The sequence below is a fragment of the Hipposideros armiger genome, unplaced genomic scaffold (genome assembly GCF_001890085.2).
Source record: "Hipposideros armiger isolate ML-2016 unplaced genomic scaffold, ASM189008v1 scaffold_24, whole genome shotgun sequence".
NCBI lineage: Eukaryota > Metazoa > Chordata > Mammalia > Chiroptera > Hipposideridae > Hipposideros > Hipposideros armiger.
Window position 1 is genome coordinate 6,859,861 of NW_017731374.1, and position 16,384 is coordinate 6,876,244.

General features: G+C 54.5%; 1 protein-coding gene across 6 annotated transcripts in view; it reads left to right on the forward strand.

The window, feature by feature from the left end:
- Window positions 1-16,384, forward strand: part of COL27A1 (collagen type XXVII alpha 1 chain) — a 141,578-nt gene that overhangs the window by 93,561 nt on the left and 31,633 nt on the right. For all 6 annotated transcript variants that reach the window (XM_019635911.1, XM_019635915.1, XM_019635910.1 and 3 more), the window contains 9 exons: window positions 5,157-5,210; window positions 5,810-5,854; window positions 5,939-5,983; window positions 6,270-6,323; window positions 7,376-7,429; window positions 8,284-8,337; window positions 9,804-9,857; window positions 11,740-11,793; window positions 14,103-14,210. In XM_019635911.1, coding sequence (XP_019491456.1) covers window positions 5,157-5,210; window positions 5,810-5,854; window positions 5,939-5,983; window positions 6,270-6,323; window positions 7,376-7,429; window positions 8,284-8,337; window positions 9,804-9,857; window positions 11,740-11,793; window positions 14,103-14,210 — 522 coding nt within the window. The remainder of the gene's footprint in view (window positions 1-5,156; window positions 5,211-5,809; window positions 5,855-5,938; window positions 5,984-6,269; window positions 6,324-7,375; window positions 7,430-8,283; window positions 8,338-9,803; window positions 9,858-11,739; window positions 11,794-14,102; window positions 14,211-16,384) is intronic.

Sequence of the window (16,384 nt, forward strand, 5' to 3'; positions counted from 1 at the left end):
TCCTGTACCTTGCCCCCTGCCCAGCCCTGAGATCTTTGACTTTGACCAGGCCGGGTTCCAGGCTCACCATGGGACCCCCTGCCTATCTTTTTCAGCACATTTCTGAGTACCAGCCCTTGCCAGTCAGTGGGCACAGGCAGGCTTTGTGGTACCAGTGCTTTGTCCATTCATTCGTTTGCTCATTCATTCAATCACCTTTTATTTAGCACCTACTATGTGCCAGCCACTGTTGGAGGCTCTGTAGATATATCACAGAGAATAGGACAGGCATTATCCTGCCTGCTCTTGTGGCTCAATCAAGTTGGTCAAACAGCCAGTGCAAGGTCATTAGCACGTTGATGGTGGAAGCGCGGGCTGCTTGGGAGCCTGGAGGAGGCACCTCACCTGGACAGGTTACCAGCGAAGGTTTCAGGGAGAGGTCAATGCTTGAGCTGATGCCAAGCTCCAGGCAAAGGGAAAGCCCTAAGGTGAGAGAAGGTGTGGTATGTTTAGGGATCCCCATTGGTTCAACAGAGGGATGAGGTGAGAAGGATGAGACCAGGAATTAGCAGGTGCGTAGCCAAGCAGGGCCTCAAACACCACAGCGAGGCCTGTGGGCTGTGCTCCAAGGGCAGTGGGGACCCATACAAAGTTCTAAGCAAGGGCTGGCCTGAGCACGGCAGTCACAGGTAATTGCTAGTACCTACGATGTGCCAGGCACTGCCTTATCACATACGTTAATTCATTTAATCTTCAACACTACCCTATAAATTAGGTGCTCTTCTTATTTCTATTTTATAGCTAAAGAAGCTAAGGCACAGAGAAGTTAAGTCACTTGCCTCAGGTTGCACAGCTAGGGAGGGCCGATGGAATGGTTTCCTGACCCCAGCTGGTGCACAGGTGCCAGGCCAGGCAGCCTTGTGAAAGGAAATGAGATGGCACAGGTAGTGCAGACAGCCCAGGCCTGATATCCAAGCGCCATACAGGGTTCTGTTATGATTATGCTCCTCTTGGCTGGATTTCAAGTGGTTTACATTTTCCCCTGAACCAGATGGCCTGAACAGTTGGCCTGGGAAAGGGAAGATTAAGAGGCATTCCTCTGGCTGGGGAGGGCCCCTCCCAGCACCTTGCCCTGGGTCTCCGCTTGTGGACTAAGGCCCATTGACAGCCAGGTTCCACCTTGACCCTATGCACATTTCCTCCTGCCCCAGGAAGCCAGATTAGCTGGAGGGCGAGCTGCATTTGGCCCAGGGCCTGCTCCCCTCTCCAGATGTGAGGCTTAAATCCCCCTCACCTCACTGAGCTCCCCACAGCCATCTCCACCACCCCTTCCCAGCAATGGCTGGAAGAATGTATCTCCCTCCTGCTTGAGGAAACCCAGGCTCCCAACCACATCAAAGTTTCTGGGGCTGGGAGGGAAGCTTCAGGAACATGAGCCCCTCCCCGTGCTGGGTTTGGCAGGAATGCAAAACCTGTGGGACCTGCCCTCTGGGTCCCCTGCCTAACAGGCCACCAAAGGCCACTTCACAGGCTTTGAGGGTGGTGGGGGACCTGGAGAGGAATCCACTGTGCTGCTAAAGAGCTCAATTCTGGGCAGCCCACCCTCTGTACTTCCTGGCTTGCTCTGTGACCTTAGCGAGGCCTTGCTGCTCCCTGGGCTTCAGCTGGGAGCTCTACGAGGCCCGGCCTGCTTCTCTGCTCACGTCCAGATAGGCCCCGCTACCCACCCACCCCACCTCCTCCACCTCCCTGCTCTGGGAAGCATGAATACTGAGTGGTTGAGGCCAGAGGCCGGATGGGGTCCCAGGCCCCCTGCTCTTGGTAGAGCTGTTGACAGGGTCTGGGTCCATGGGCCTCATTTGAAAGCGTGAGGGCTCTGGGGTCAGACAGGTATAGGAGCAAGTCTCAGCTCCCCAGTTACCAGCTCTGGGACCTCAGTCCAGTTTCTTAACCTCTTTGTGGGTGACATTAGAAGGAAGTTATAAGGAGACAGAATTTGAACCCAAGTCAGCTGGATTCCCACTTTTTTTTTTTCATTTCTACGAATCACTGTTTATCAGTGTGGGAGTGAGCTCCCCATCACAGCGGGTGTGCATGTCAGGGCCTACAGGAGACTTCCCAGGAAGGCTACGTGCTGGAGAAGATAACGGGAGACCTCGCTCTCCCTCCACTGTCCACTTGGAGGGAGCTGGGAGGATTCTGAGAATCAAGGGCCTGACATGGGATTATGCTCCTGTGAGTGGTGGGGCTTAGAGCTCGGTGTAGCCTCGAATCCTGACCTCCCCTCTCTGAGCCTCCGCTTTTTCCTTTGTAAAATGGGCCAGCAATAGAACCGGCCTCATCGGATGGCCGTGGGGATTAAATCCTTTCACCGGCTCCTCACACATAGTCAGCTCCTGATAGGCAGCCATGTGTAGGATGGATTTCACAGACGTCGTCCATTCGTTTTTTTTCACGAGAGCTGTGATTGGCCAGATTTTCTGTCCCAGGCAGGGTCTCCTCGCCCCACCAAGCCCCAGCTGTGCCTGCAAACATCTTCCTGGGGAGTGTCTCTAAGAGAACAGACATATGGCTCTGATAGAAACCCACGCCTGCTTCCAGCAGGGTGGGTCAGCCCGTGTTCATCTGGGGAAGGAGGGGGCAGGACTGAGGGTCCTGCAGGACACAGTGCAAGCTGCAGAGGGGCCTAGAGCAAGGGTGTGGGTATGTGACTGCTTATCTCCCTGCACAGTGGTGCTGGGGCTGGAAGGTGGCTGGCGCCCCGTTGCCTCCTCCTCCCTCCAGACAGGAAAGGTTGGTCCTGTTTCTCCTAAGTCAGCCCCAGCTTTCTGAACTCTCTGGTGCTCTCAGGGGACAGCAGAGTCCCCCGGGTAACAGGGATTTTTAGGCATTGCCTTCTCCAACAGCCTGCACAGTGCAGGGCCTTCTTGGCAGGCTTTTCTAGGCCCTGACCTGCACACCCACTGTGACGGGGAGCTCACTCTCACACGATAAACTGTGACAGGGAGCGGTGGGAAAAAATGGGCATCTGGCTGACCGGGGTTCAAATTCTGGCTCCTTCACTTACTAGCAGTGTAGCCATAGGCTGTTTCCTTATGTGCAAAATGAGGATAATAGTGTTCACTATTATTGCTGCCACTGCTGCTCCTGCTGTTGTTACTATTATATGGATCACATAACCTTTCTCCAAGAAAAGCTTTGATTCCTAGGATGAAAAGGGTGCTATGTCGTTCACGCCAAGCCCTCGACACCCCTGGGCCTCTGCTTCCCATCCAAAGCTCTTCTTTTCCAGGGAGCTTTATGCCTCAGCTAGAGACAGAGGCCAGGGGCCAGAAGCCATCTCTCAGAAAGGCCCCGTTGTCCACCCATCAGCCCAGGTTCTGTCCTGGCTCTCGTGACCTGGGATGCCCCCGCCCCAATCTGGCTCTACCTCCACTAGGTCCCTGTCCCTGAATTGGGGTGGGGGAGCGGGTAAATCTCACACATGATCTGACAGCGTCCACCTAAAACTGATGCCCAGAGAGGGAAAGGGACTTTCCTGGGGTCACATAGCAAGCTGGCAGCCAAACCAGAACTTGCACCCACACCCTCTAATCAAACCTCACCTTGAACCTGTGAAAACTCTCAGCTGGCTCTGTGCAGCGTGGTATAAGCTCTGCCTGTGCTGAGGAAGGAACTGAACCCAGATTTACTGAGCCATCCCTGTGTCCCTGCCCCTGGGGAGCCTGCAGCCGCTTCTCTCAGAGCCAAGCTTTATGGAGCGCTTGCTATATAGGCCAGGTGCTGAGCCTCCCGTGGGTATTAGTTCCTGCCTTGGGGCAGAATTTCTGAGATGAGATGACTGAGGCTCAGTGAGGAGCAGTCACTTGTCCCTGAGACAGGACATTTCCTGAGCACCACTGTGCATAGCGCTGGCTTCCCACTGGGCTCCGGGCCTGGAGACACTTGGGAACAAAGACTCTCAGCTGAACCGCTGGGCTGCAGCCCACTGGTCTCCAGCCCTGGTTTGTTGAATCAATGAGGCTCTATTTAAGGCTGTGTAGTGTGAAGCTGAAGTATCCAGAGCCCCAAGCAGCTGATAAGAGGAATTGCTGCTTTTTCTGGCTCAACTATTAATTGAAATTTTCCTCATTCAGTTTTTAAGTGATTTCTCTTTGTTGTTTTCTCATCCCTCATCCTCCCTCCACCCAGACGGTTCCCCGGCCCCCTTTTGCGGCTGGTCCCCTTGCTGCCAGGCTGGGTGACCAGCCTCCTTCACAGGATCCTTGTTGTCTTCCCAACACATTCCCTCTGACCCCTACAGGTCAGACACCACACTGAGGGCCTTTTCCAGGGGACCCTAGCCCATCTGTGTCCCATCCCATGCAGGGGAAACATAGGACACTGGATGGAATCCTGGAGGGGATACCAGCTGCTAATGTGCTAAAGGGCCTTAGACAAGTCACTTTCCTTGCCTTGGCCTCAATGTTCTCATCTTTGGGGGGAGGTGGGATTCCATCTGCTGTGGGGGCCTCCCAACTCTCAAAAGATCAAGAATTCTGTCTCAGGGATCAGGCCTGATCCCAGAGCTCCAGGGAACAGCTGCCTGACCCGTGGCCTGTTCCTGCCCCCTCCTCATGTGAGCTGGACCAGATTAACTTGTACATCTGGCTGGAGAGGGGGATATTCCACACATCTGCCTTTATGCAGATCCTTCTTGGGTCCTTCTCTGTCAGTTTTTCCAAGGACTGTGGTCCATACAACTATTTCTGCCCAAGTGCGCTCTGCGAAGAGCATGCCACAAGAGAGTCTGAAGACCTGGCCATGGGGACTTGAATACGTATCTCTCTGTTCAGGCCCTCAGTCTCCACGTCTGTGAAATGGGTTGGCTGACTGCCCCCACCCCTGTTGCCCCCCAAGGTCTCTTTAAACAGGGTTTAGATGCACCACCGGCCCCATCCCAGAATAGTAGGGCCTCTAGCTGAGTCCACCCATGTGAGCCTTCTGCAGAGCCATTTCAGGAGGCACACTGCACAGGAGTGACCCACCTCAGGGTGAGAGTTAGTGGGAAGTGGGGGGAGGGAGCCCCAGGCTTGTGTAGAGAAAAGCCCAAGGCTCTGGGCAGCCCTGCCCTCCTGGTTCCCAACCCAAGGGAGACCCCTGCTGTCCACTGTGCTACTTCCTTTTTCCTATTGCAGGGCCCCCGAGGACCAGACGGACCAGCTGGGGAGCAGGGGTCCCGCGGTCTGAAGGTACCGATCCTCATGGCCTCCCTTTCTTCTCTCCTTCCACGCTGGGTCAGGAATCCAGGAACCAGGCTCACAACCCCCTCAGCAACAGGCCCTTTGGGGATAGCCAGGCGTCCCTGGGAGGCTGTAGGGTAGTTCCCGAGAGCTCACCGGGCCACTCCTCCTGCCCTCTGCCTACCCCCACCCTGCCAGCCCTGAGCATGGGGGCAGGGGAAGGGAGAAGGAGCTCTGAGACCGAGAGTGAAAGTGAGAGAAAGCAGGTGAATGAAACAGAGCGTGGAAGTGTGAGAGTGAGGAGGAATCACACGTGACCTCTGGCCCCTTCCCTGGGACCCCCAAGTCCCTCCAGGGTCCCTGAGAGCTGAGGCCGCTTCTGTCCCCATCAGGAGCACGGGGTGCTTGGTCCTTGCTTGCCAGAGCACCTGGTGACTTTGGCGAGCCACTCCCCTTGCAGGGTCTTCGTTTTCCTACCTGCACACTGAGGAGAGGGGTGGATGTCATGTCCCATAGTCCCTTCTATCTCCTGTGGGAGTGTGGGTCCCTTCTCTGTGAAGGGGCCTCCCAAGTACCCTCCCCACTTTCGAGGGCTTTGCTTCCTATAGGGACCTCCAGGACCGCAGGGCAGACTGGGCCAGCCTGGGCAGCAGGTATGTCGCACCGTGGCTGCCGGCCCCCCTTCCCACTTCCTGCTTTGTGACAAGCGCCATTAATGAGCCTAAATATGCTTCTAGGGTGCGGCTGGTGAGCGAGGGCACTCGGGCGCAAGAGGCTTTCCCGTAAGTAGCACTGGTTCTTAAAATCCCATGGGGCTGTGTGGGGAGATAATAGCCCTTTTAGCCAAGTTCCATCTGGCTCTGGAAATCTCAAAGGTTCTAGTTGCCCACTCCCTTCACTGAAGCCCCTTCAGCATGTCTCTTCCCCTGGGACTCAGCTCCCCATCTGTCTCCCAGCAGAGGGTGGGAGTAGGACCCTCATATGCTGTGATGTCTTGACTGAGGCCACGGAGACAGGTGGGGGCGGAGGCCATGGAGGGACTCAGGCCACCTTTGTTTGTCTCTGCAGGGCATTCCGGGTCCTTCGGGCCCGCCAGGCACCAAGGGCCTCCCAGGAGAACCGGTAACTGCCCTCTCCCTCCCACTTTGCATCTTAGCCCACCTGGGGGTGTGGGCCAATATTCACACGAGGAGAAGGGTTAGAGAGCGACAGAGCTGGGGCTGATGGGGCAGACCTCGGATGGTGGACAGAGCACTGGCTGGGGGCTCTGAAGCTCTGGGTTGGATCTAAGAGTTCTTGCCCTCTAGCTTAAGTTTTCTTGCCAGTAAAATGGGAATAATGGTCCCTACCTTGCCATCCTGTCCTGGAGATGAAATGAGAAAATGTGTATATTGTGCTTAGCACAGTGAAAAGCAGGGGGAGAAGTTTTGGTGGGAGGGAGGAAGACAATAAACTAACAAGCGGACTGGGAACTGCAGAGCCCGTTGTGACTGAGGGGGGGGGGACCGGATATGGGGGCTGCGGGAGGAGATCTGCCCTGGAGAGAGCTTTTACCCTAAGGGCAACAGGGGCCCCTGAGGGGTTTGAAAGAGAAGGGCCCCTCAGAAGATCTCACTGGAACCAAGGGTTTGGGGGGACAGCCCAAGTGTCGGGGAGCCCCATGAGGAGGCTGTGGAGTGGTGCTGCTGGAGATGGAGAGGAGAGGACAGAATCTCCAGGGGCCCAGGAGGAGGAGCCCACAATGGGGCTTAGGGCAGGGAAGGAGCATGTCTTCCTGGGCCGTGCTGCAGCCCCACATTTTGAGGCCCAAGCAGATGCTCTTTTGAACAGTGGATTGACCAGGGCTGGGGGTAGAGGTGGATCCGAGGTGGAAGGGTGTCCAGGCAGAGGGAACAGAGTGAGCAAGACTCTAGAACTGGAAGGTTTCTGGGCAGGGGAGGGCCTCAGTGGGTTTTAGGTAGATGAATAGGAGAGTATGCAGATGGACTGGAAGCGACACTAGGGGACACCAGGACCCTCGGCATGGCCCAGGATGGGAGCGTGGGCTGCAGAGTCCTAGGTTTTGTGGCGGCTCACCCTCACCTACCCCTCCAGACTGCATTATCAAGCCTCAGACCCCAAAGAGGGCCCAGGTTGGCTTCTGCCAACTGTCTGTGTGTCTGTCTGTCTTCCAGGGCCCTCAGGGACCCCAGGGACCAATTGGCCCTCCAGGAGAGATGGGACCCAAGGTGAGTGCTGAGGAACCCTTGTTTGTTTCATGGTGCTGCTGGGGAGGTATCAGCCTCTTCCAGTCTGCTTCCTTAGGGGTCCCTGTCCTGGCCTGGGCAGGTGGTCGTGTCTTGTATGCTGCAGAGGCTGAAGGGTAGGCACCCTGGCAGAGAAGGTAGATGTATCCTAATGGCATAGGGTGAGGAACTGGGCTTCCAGTCCCAGGGGCAGTAGGTGAGATGCAGGGGTCCCAGGACCTTCATGGGGAGTTGACAGTACCTCTTTTTTGGCGCCAGGGAAAGCAGCAATGTCCCTGCCCCCACCCTGCTGGGACTTCAACACAGCCCAGGTTTGACTGCAGAACCAGCCCTCTTAAGGTCATGTAGCAAGGAGCTTGGAAGGGGCCTCAGACACCCCTGCTTTATTCAGAGGAGAAAACTGAACTGCAGGGTTTATGCAAAGGCTACAGCTATGCCAATGGTTATAAGTCAGGACCCCTTCCTGGCCTGGCTCAGAGAGAAGGGCTGGAATCACTCATCCCTGGACACAGCATCCTCTGGCTTCCTTCCCTGGCCTTATCCAAATCATGAAATTGTCCTTATTGTGCTTGCCAAGGGGCTCCTAATGTGGTAAACCACACTCTCTGGGAGGGAGAAGGCTCCAGCAGCCTCTGGGTAGCCCCGAGGCGCAGCAGCCTGGGCCCAATCACTCCCCTCCCCCTCGTCCCAGCTCCAAGCTCTGAGACAGCGCTGTCTCTCGTGCTGTGTGACCTCAGCATGCCCCTTGCCCTCTCTGAGCCTGCCTCAGTTATCTCTTCCCTCACAACCAGGGGCCAGTCCTTGGTCTAGGGAAAACCAATAGCATTTTCTTTCAGGGGCCGCCAGGTGCAGTGGGAGAATCGGGCCTTCCTGGGGAAGCCGGGATGAAGGTGAGGTGGGATGAAAGAAGAGCAAAATGACTTGCTGAAACCAGCTCCCAGCTGGTGGCCACGTCCTCCCTACAGAAGAGAAATGGGCCTTTCTTGTGTCCAGGATAATAGGGTTCTCTGTGTACCTGGCTGGGGAGCACTTGGGTCCTGGTCTTGACCACAGCAGGAGGGCCCAGCCAGCCCAGATTACCCACCCCCACCCCTGCCCAGCAATGTTTTCTCTGGCACCTGCCCCTGCCCCATGCTAGGTCAGCAGTCCCTCCTGGCCTCCCGCGATACCATCTGCATGTCAGCACCCGTGGTGCCCCTCATTACATACCGGTAAACAGGCGCCCATTGATACCTGGGCTCTGGGGAGAGCCCCCTCTCTTCTCCACTGTTGGAAGAGGACGCTGCTCCCTCTGCGGGCCCTAACGCTGAGGAGCGAGGCTCCATTGTTGAGGCAGGGCCTAGGGGAGCCCTCGAGGGGCTGTGGGACTTGAGGCAGATCACCCCCATCTGAGTCTCCCAGACATTCAGAGGGAGTTGGACCAGGCCTGGGACTATCCGTCTTGGCTTAGTTCCTGAATTCTTTGCTCAAACAATGCAGCAAACCACCCCATCTATAAAACAGATAGCGGGTTGGGGCAGAGCTGGGGCCTCAGAGCTCTGCCTCCTCCTTGTGCCCCAGACACCAGCAGGGAGGGAGTGCGGCTTTGAAATCCCTGCAGGAGAAAGACCCATTTGGGGTCTCTTGGCGATGCGGAGGGCGGGTGACAGTGACTCTGGCTCATTTAGGGCCTCTTCCTTGTTGGGTTTCTCTCTAAGGCTTTCAAGGAGAGTAAAGGAAGTGGCCAGCCAGAGTTGCCATCTCTGCATCTGATGCTCTCTGGAGCCAAACTACCCGGGTTTGGACCCTGAACCTGTCACTCATTAGCCATGAGCTTGGGCTAGTTACTTAACCCCTCATCCCTTTAGTTTCTTCATTTGTAAAAGAAGATACCCTTCCTGTTGGGTTGTTGTGACAATTAAATGTGTGCAATAAAAAGGTAACAGTTGACCCTTGAACAACATGGGTTGGAACTATGCATGGTCACTTACATGCAGAATTTTTTCAATTGACCAGCGCAGTTCCAAGCAGCGTTGTTCAAGGGTCAACTCCGTGGTTGAGAATCCACAAATGCCCAGCGACTGTAGTTAGATGCAGAGTTTTGACTGTGCCCCTAACCCCCCCTGCATTGTTCCAGGGTCAACTGCGTGTAGAGCAGCTCCATGTAAGTGTGAGCTGTGAGGATGGCAGTCGTGGTCCCGACGTGGCCAGGGCTGACTTGGAAAAGGGGGGCTTTGGTTGGCATTTTACAATTTCTCTTTGGTTCTTGGGAAGGAGCTTCCCCAGCTCACCTAGCTCCCCCCACAAAATCAGAGCTGGTGGTGAGGGCTGGGGCTGGCCCTACCCACCCCATGGACTTATGTTTGGTTTCTCCTAGGGTGATCTTGGGCCTCTGGGCACCCCTGGGGAACAGGGCCTCATTGGGCAGCGGGTAAGTCAAAACAAATTCATTCTCCCTGGAAAGCCACCCCCAGGGTGTTTGGTGGGGGGAAGGGCTTTACTCAATCTCCCTGAACCTCAGTTTCCTCACCTGCAGAAATAGATCCCATGGATCTCTACAGACTCGTCCAGTCTCTCTTGGTGGGCCAGCGATTTCCACAATGTAGAGATGCTCTTTAAACAAGAGCATTCAGTGGTCAAAATGTTTGGGACTCACTAAATGCTCAGTGTTCCCTCTTACACATTGACAGTAACCTTGTCAAAGCTCTGAGAAAGCCTTCAACCAAGAAATTGGTTTCTTTGGGGTTAATCCAGGGTCTCCAAACTTATTTGACATCTAAGAGCTTTTTTTGGAAAACACCTATTATTATCCCTGAAAACTGTTCCATGGAAGGTTTATCTTCCCTTTTTCCAAAAGGAAGCTATAAAGCTTGTCTTCCTCTAGAAAGCCTTGGCATGCCTCCGTGTCCGCCTCTCTATGCTCTGTGCCCAGTGATAAGGTCCCTGCCTGAATGTGGACCGCTGGGGAGCTGTGAGGGATTCAGAGCAGGCATCCTCTAGCACCTTACAGGCGAGCAGGTGGGGCCCAAGCCAGAGGGGGAGTTAGTGTGGTTCTCAGTTCATGGGGCACCAAACCCCCAAACAAAGTCGCCTCATTTCTCATCTTTCCTTTTTCCCAATGCCTTGTGCTACCTCTTGCCCAAAGTTAACAGGGACTCCCCAAATTGAGTTAAAACACAGAATGAGAGGGGAGGCCACAGGGCAAGAGAGGATGCGTGTGGAGCTTGAAGCCTTGAGATGGCAAATCTTGTGTGTCAATGACGATGGGTCGGTACAGTCTTCTTGGAGTGCCATGAGGCTCCATCTGGGCACAGGCAGAAAGAGGATGATGAGCCCACTGTGGACCAGGCACTTCTCTCAAGATGCTGGGGACACAACAGTGACAGAAGGCCTTGTCCTCACGGAGACACATTCTAGTGGATCGATTAGTGATGTCTGCCATGGACACAAGATGCGAGGAATCTACACACCTGTCAGGTCTTTGCCATCCCTGCATCTGATGACTTCTGAGGCCCCTTCCAGCTCAGATGCTGAACGGCTTTGAATTCTAAAAGCAGAGAAAGACCCTCACTTAATTTGATAGCCATTTAGAGAACCGAGGAGTCCGGGGGCATCTCTGGAGCTAGGAGGGCAAGCAGGGAGACTGGCTGAAGGTCAGAAGGGGGCTCAGGGCCTAGGTATCTTTCCCAAACTTGCTGGCAAGAAAGTCTGAAGGCTGGCCTCATTTTCCTCATCTGAAAAATGGGATTCCACCAAGGAGTTCAGTGAGGGTTCACTCTGATTCTAGGAATAACATCTCCAATGGCTACCATTTGTGGGTGCTTACCCTGTGTCTTTGGAGGAACCCTTATAGGAAGTGGGATCAGCCCCATTTTCAGATGAGAAAACAGATGCCCATGAGGGCTAAGTGGTTTGCTTGTGGTCAAACCACCAGTGAATGGGAAGTGGGGGCATGAGGTCGGCCTGCCATCAAAACCTTTCTCAACCACTAGGCTGCACTGCCTAGTCCAACCGCGGGTGTCCAGGATGGCTTCATGACTGTCACTTCATGCAGCCCTCACCCCAGCCCGCCCTGCAGACAGCAGGCTTTGCTTGGAGTTCTGCCCCTCCTTTCTGGGAGCTGAGTGGGTGCCTCCACTCTCCTGCTCATTCACTAATTCAGCCACCCACTGTGGGTGGCCAGATGCGCCAGGATCCCACTGCCTGGAGATCAGGGGTTGGGGGGGTCCCGCTCCAGGGAGGAGGAGGAAGTAAAAGCACGTGGTCCCCCCTCCCCAGTAATGTCTCCTCTTCTTTCCCACGCTCCTTTCCAGGGAGAGCCAGGCCTCGAAGGTGACAGTGGCCCTGCAGGGCCCGATGGGCTGAAGGTAAGCACCTTCTGGGGCAGGGACTGGGGAGGACAGGGCGTTCTGCAGCTGCCCCTACCTGTGCCCCCACTGCCCTCCCATCCAAGACCCAAGTTTCTTCCAGAAGCACCATGTTCCCATAAAGCTCTGCGAGCAGGCCTCCCGCTGGTTCCCATTGAGAGCAGGCTGGGTGAGGGCCTGCCCAGCGTCCGTCCCCCACCCGGCCCACTGTCCTCCACCCGGCTCAGGCAGGTTTGGGGACCATCCCCACCCTCCACTTCTCCCTGCTCCCCTTCTCCTCAAAACTGCAGTTTCTCTTGGCTAAGGGTGGTACCTGAACGCCTTCATGGTGGAAACAGCCTCTGGGAGGCACACAGCACTTTATAATTTGTTTATACAGTGCTTTCATGCTGACGATCTCTTCTGAGTTTGCTGACAACTAGCTGATGGTGGCAGCGGTGGCTGTAACTCTTCATCACAGCTACCCTTTATCCAGCATGGAGCTAGATGATGCTGGGCTAAGCTGTTTCCATGAAGGATCTCTTTCAATTATCACAGTAACACCTTGGTGCTTATTTTGCCAATGAGGGGATGTGCCCAGGGTCACACAGCTACTGAGAAGTGTCAGCAAGATTTGAATTTAGGCAGCGTAACCCCGGGGGGTGAGGGAGGTATTGTACCCTGAGCACAAAACCTTTAAATTCGAAGGAACGAGAACCCTATGCTCTGCCACTGACTTACCAACCACGGGGAAGTCTCTGCTTCCCTCTGGGCCTCAGTTTCCCCACCTGTAACTGAGAGTTGAGCTAGACTACATGTAAGGCTCTTCTGAACATTGGCGGCTGTCCTAGGATGTCGGGATTCTCCAAGTGGCCAGGAATGACAGGCCAGAAGGGAATCCTGGAGCCAGGGGGATCTGTGAGAGGGAGATCAGGGCCAGACCCCTGTCTCCATGCCAGGCCATGCTTAGCATCTGAGAGTCTCCCTGGGAAGGGACCTCAGAAATCAACCCACCCAGCCCTTTCCTGGTGCCCAGATCTGCTCTGCACTGGCCCACACCTCAGTTTGAAGTCTCCCTTTTTCATCTGGGTCATCTCTGACCCCTCTATTGGGATGTTCTCCCTGGCTGAGCTAGAAACTGCCCCAGTAATCCCCCACACCAGCCCCCTGAGCCCAACAGCCCAGGTCCCAGCAGGACCAGCCTGCAGTGCGTGCTCTCAATGGTCCTGTTCCCATGTTCTGGCTTAATGCCCTCTGGACACACACCAGTTTACCAGTGTCTCTCATAAAGTGTGGCGCCGGGAAACAAAACTGGCAGAGACTCTGCTGCTCCAAGCCTACTCCCCCACCTCCCTCCTTGTACCCATGACTCCATACTCTCTCTCAAGGGCCTCTATGAACAGTCACAGCTGAGCCACCTTCAGATTGGCCACAGGTCCCACTGGGGCTGCCAGCCCTGATGGACGCAGCCATCTAAGGAGCACTGCCCTGTCCCTCTGCGGCCACTGCCTACACTGCACTGTGCCCCTTGCCCTTGTTCTGCCCACAGGGCCCAGGGCAGCAGTCCATGCACCCTCCTGGGGCATGACCTGGACAATGCAAGTGCTGTATAAGTGCTAGCTGCCATCCCCTTGACAGAGGGAGTGTTCTGCAGCCAGTGACAATGAAAGCCACACAGCAATGGGAGAAGACGCTCAGTAGAGGAAGACATTAGCAAAAAACGATGGAACTGTGCAGTCTGGTTGGATTAGGCCTCTAAAGCTTCGTTTACTGCTAACCGGCTTCCTTGTCTTGGAATAGTTGTTCCACTGCTCTGAGCCTGGTACATAGCCATCAAAACTATTACTAATTACTTATTATTAATGTAAACTGTTTTCGTGTGAGCACGGGTTGAAAATGCCACCCAGAAAAATGGAAAAAGTTAATTCTGAGAGACAGAATTGGGTGAAGTTTTTTCAACCTATTTTATTTCAACCTATTATGACTCTTGTCTTCCCCACATGTGTAAGCCGGAGAGTATTAGCCCTTGTCTCTGGAACCTACTCTCTTCCTGTGACCTCCATGGGATGGGTGTGGTCAGGGTGCTCTCCTTCCTGAGCCATTCCCTTCCGGGCCCAGGTTCAGACCTAGAAACCGCCATGTCAGGGATGTTCCCTGTGCCAGCGGGGCCATGCCAGCCTGACCCTTTTGGCAGCTGGGAGAACTGTCAAGGAATTCAGGAGCTGGTCAGCTGTGAACATCTGAATGGAGCCCTGAGATTTTGGCCCTCTGCTAGACTTGGTGACTAATTTATTCTTTCTCTCTCTCCTCCTCATATCCTTCCCACCCAGGGAGACAGGGGTGACCCAGGGCCTGACGGTGAGCGTGGCGAGAAGGGCCAGGAGGGACTGATGGGCGAGGATGGACCCCCCGGCCCTCCTGGCATCACTGGTGTCCGGGTGAGTGGGCATGGCTGCATGCCAGCACTTGAGGCTCCTGGGGGTGAATAACATTCATGTCTGTTCAGACAGTTGGGTGGGAGGACTTTTGGTAGCTGCCACCTAAGGGTCTTCTGCTATGGTCCTTCCTCCCTGGCCTAAACCTCCCGTGGCCCTTGAGTAACATTACTCTCCTTAGCCTGGCTGCTGTGCCCGGTACAAACCTGGCCTCTTCTGACCTCATCCTGCCCAACCCCCACCTTCAGCCACACTGAATTTAGTAGGGGGAACTCAGCAGGAGGAGCGCTGGTCCTGCTTCTCCTCAGTAACTTGCTGTGTGACCTTTCACTTGCCCTTGCCCTCCTTGGGTCCCCCACCCTTGGTATGATGCAGGATTTGGAAGGAATGTGTGCTGAGATCACTTTGAGTTCCAGCGTTCCAGGGGCCCTTTCTTAGTGAGCTTCTGAATATCATGACTATGGAATGGGCAACAACATGTGGCAGAAATAGCCCTAAACCCAGAGTTCAAAGGCTGAATTTGCCTCAAGCACCCACTCTCTGTATGACCTTGAGCAAATCACTGCCTCTCTCTGAGCATTGGTTTTCTCATCTATGAAGAGTCCATGAAACTTTGGATAGGAAAACACTTTATAAAACATACTAGAAATATAACAGATTGTCTTTATGGATTTGGAGGAGGAAACGACTAGAAGCTAATGGTGATGATGATGGTGATGATGGTGGTGATGGTGGTAGTAGTGATGATGATGGTGGTGATGATGGTGATGGTGGTGATGGTGGTGGTGGTAGTGATGATGGTGGTGGTGGTGGTGGTGGTGATAATGGTGGTGGTGGTGGTGGCGATAATGATGGTGGTGGTGGTGATGGTGGTGTTGGTAGTGGTGATGGTGATAATAGTTAATGATAGTGATGACCATGATGGTGATGATGATGGTAGTGTTGGTGATGGCGATGGCAGTGGCAATGGTGGTGACAATGGACATGGTGATGTGGGTGGTTTTAGTGGTGGTGGTGGTAGCAGTGTTATATTTATATTTTGCTGTCACTCCCAATTCTCGTATCCTGGAACTAGGAAAAGGTTCACTGAGGCCAGACTGAGTGTGTTGGGTGACAGAGGTGGTGAGAACCCTGTATTTGAGTCTCTTTGGCATCAGACTGCAGGACAAGTATCTCCCACTCTGTGGCCTGGAAACAGTTGAGTATTTAAAAATAGAATTTTATGAGCCATCAGGGCCTTTCCAGAAATACATCTAAATGGATGGGGGCCCAGTGAAAGTCCTCATTCTGGCCCTATAGCCTCACCCCACTGGATGCGCCAGCCCTTGCTCAGGGTTTCCCACACCATGGGGGTTGCTCCCAGCTGCAGAGGGCCTATCAGAACAAGTGGCCGGCTGCCAGCCCTGTCCGGGGGGAGACTATCTCCTTAGCCCTGTACTAGATACTTTGACGCTGACTCATTTCTCATTCTGACAAAGAATCAGCCATCGCAATCACCTCAGCCCACCAGAAAATTCTGCCAGCTCTGTATCCTTTCACAATTCCCCAACCAGGACCAGCCTGGGCCAGGGGGTACCCAGAAACTGAGGACCCATGTCTCATTTCTAACCTGGCTGGGTGGCCTGTAGACAGTGCCTTCATCTTGCTGAGCCTCAGTTTCTTTAGCTCTAAAATGGGATAAATCGTCCCTTTCTCCTCAGCCCTATGGTGAGAATTGAATGAGATATGAGGTAGAGTGTAGTGCCTAGCCATATGCGATGGCCATGTGTTGAGGCTGTGATGATTGTTAGTATTTTATTACTGGAGGAGCAAGAGAACTTGAGAGACCAATTGTCAAGTCCACTGCTGTCCAAGAGAAACAATATGAGCAACGTGTGTAATTTAAAATTTTCTGGGCCGGCCGAGTGGCGCGTTGGTTAAGAGCTGGCTTGGGACGCCAGAGGGCCCCGGTTCGGATCCCACATATGAGGGCCAGTAACACTGCCCTCTACAGCTAACATGCTGAACAACAGCTCAACCTGGAGCTGGGCTGCCATGAGTCGCTCGCTGGAGACAGCGTAGGCTGCAGCCCCTGTGGCAGTGGGTTGCCATGGGCTACCGTATGTAGCCAGCAGCCAGCGTGAGCGGCCAGCAGCCACAGTGAGCGGCCATCCAGAAGCCGGCGACTGATCTGCCTC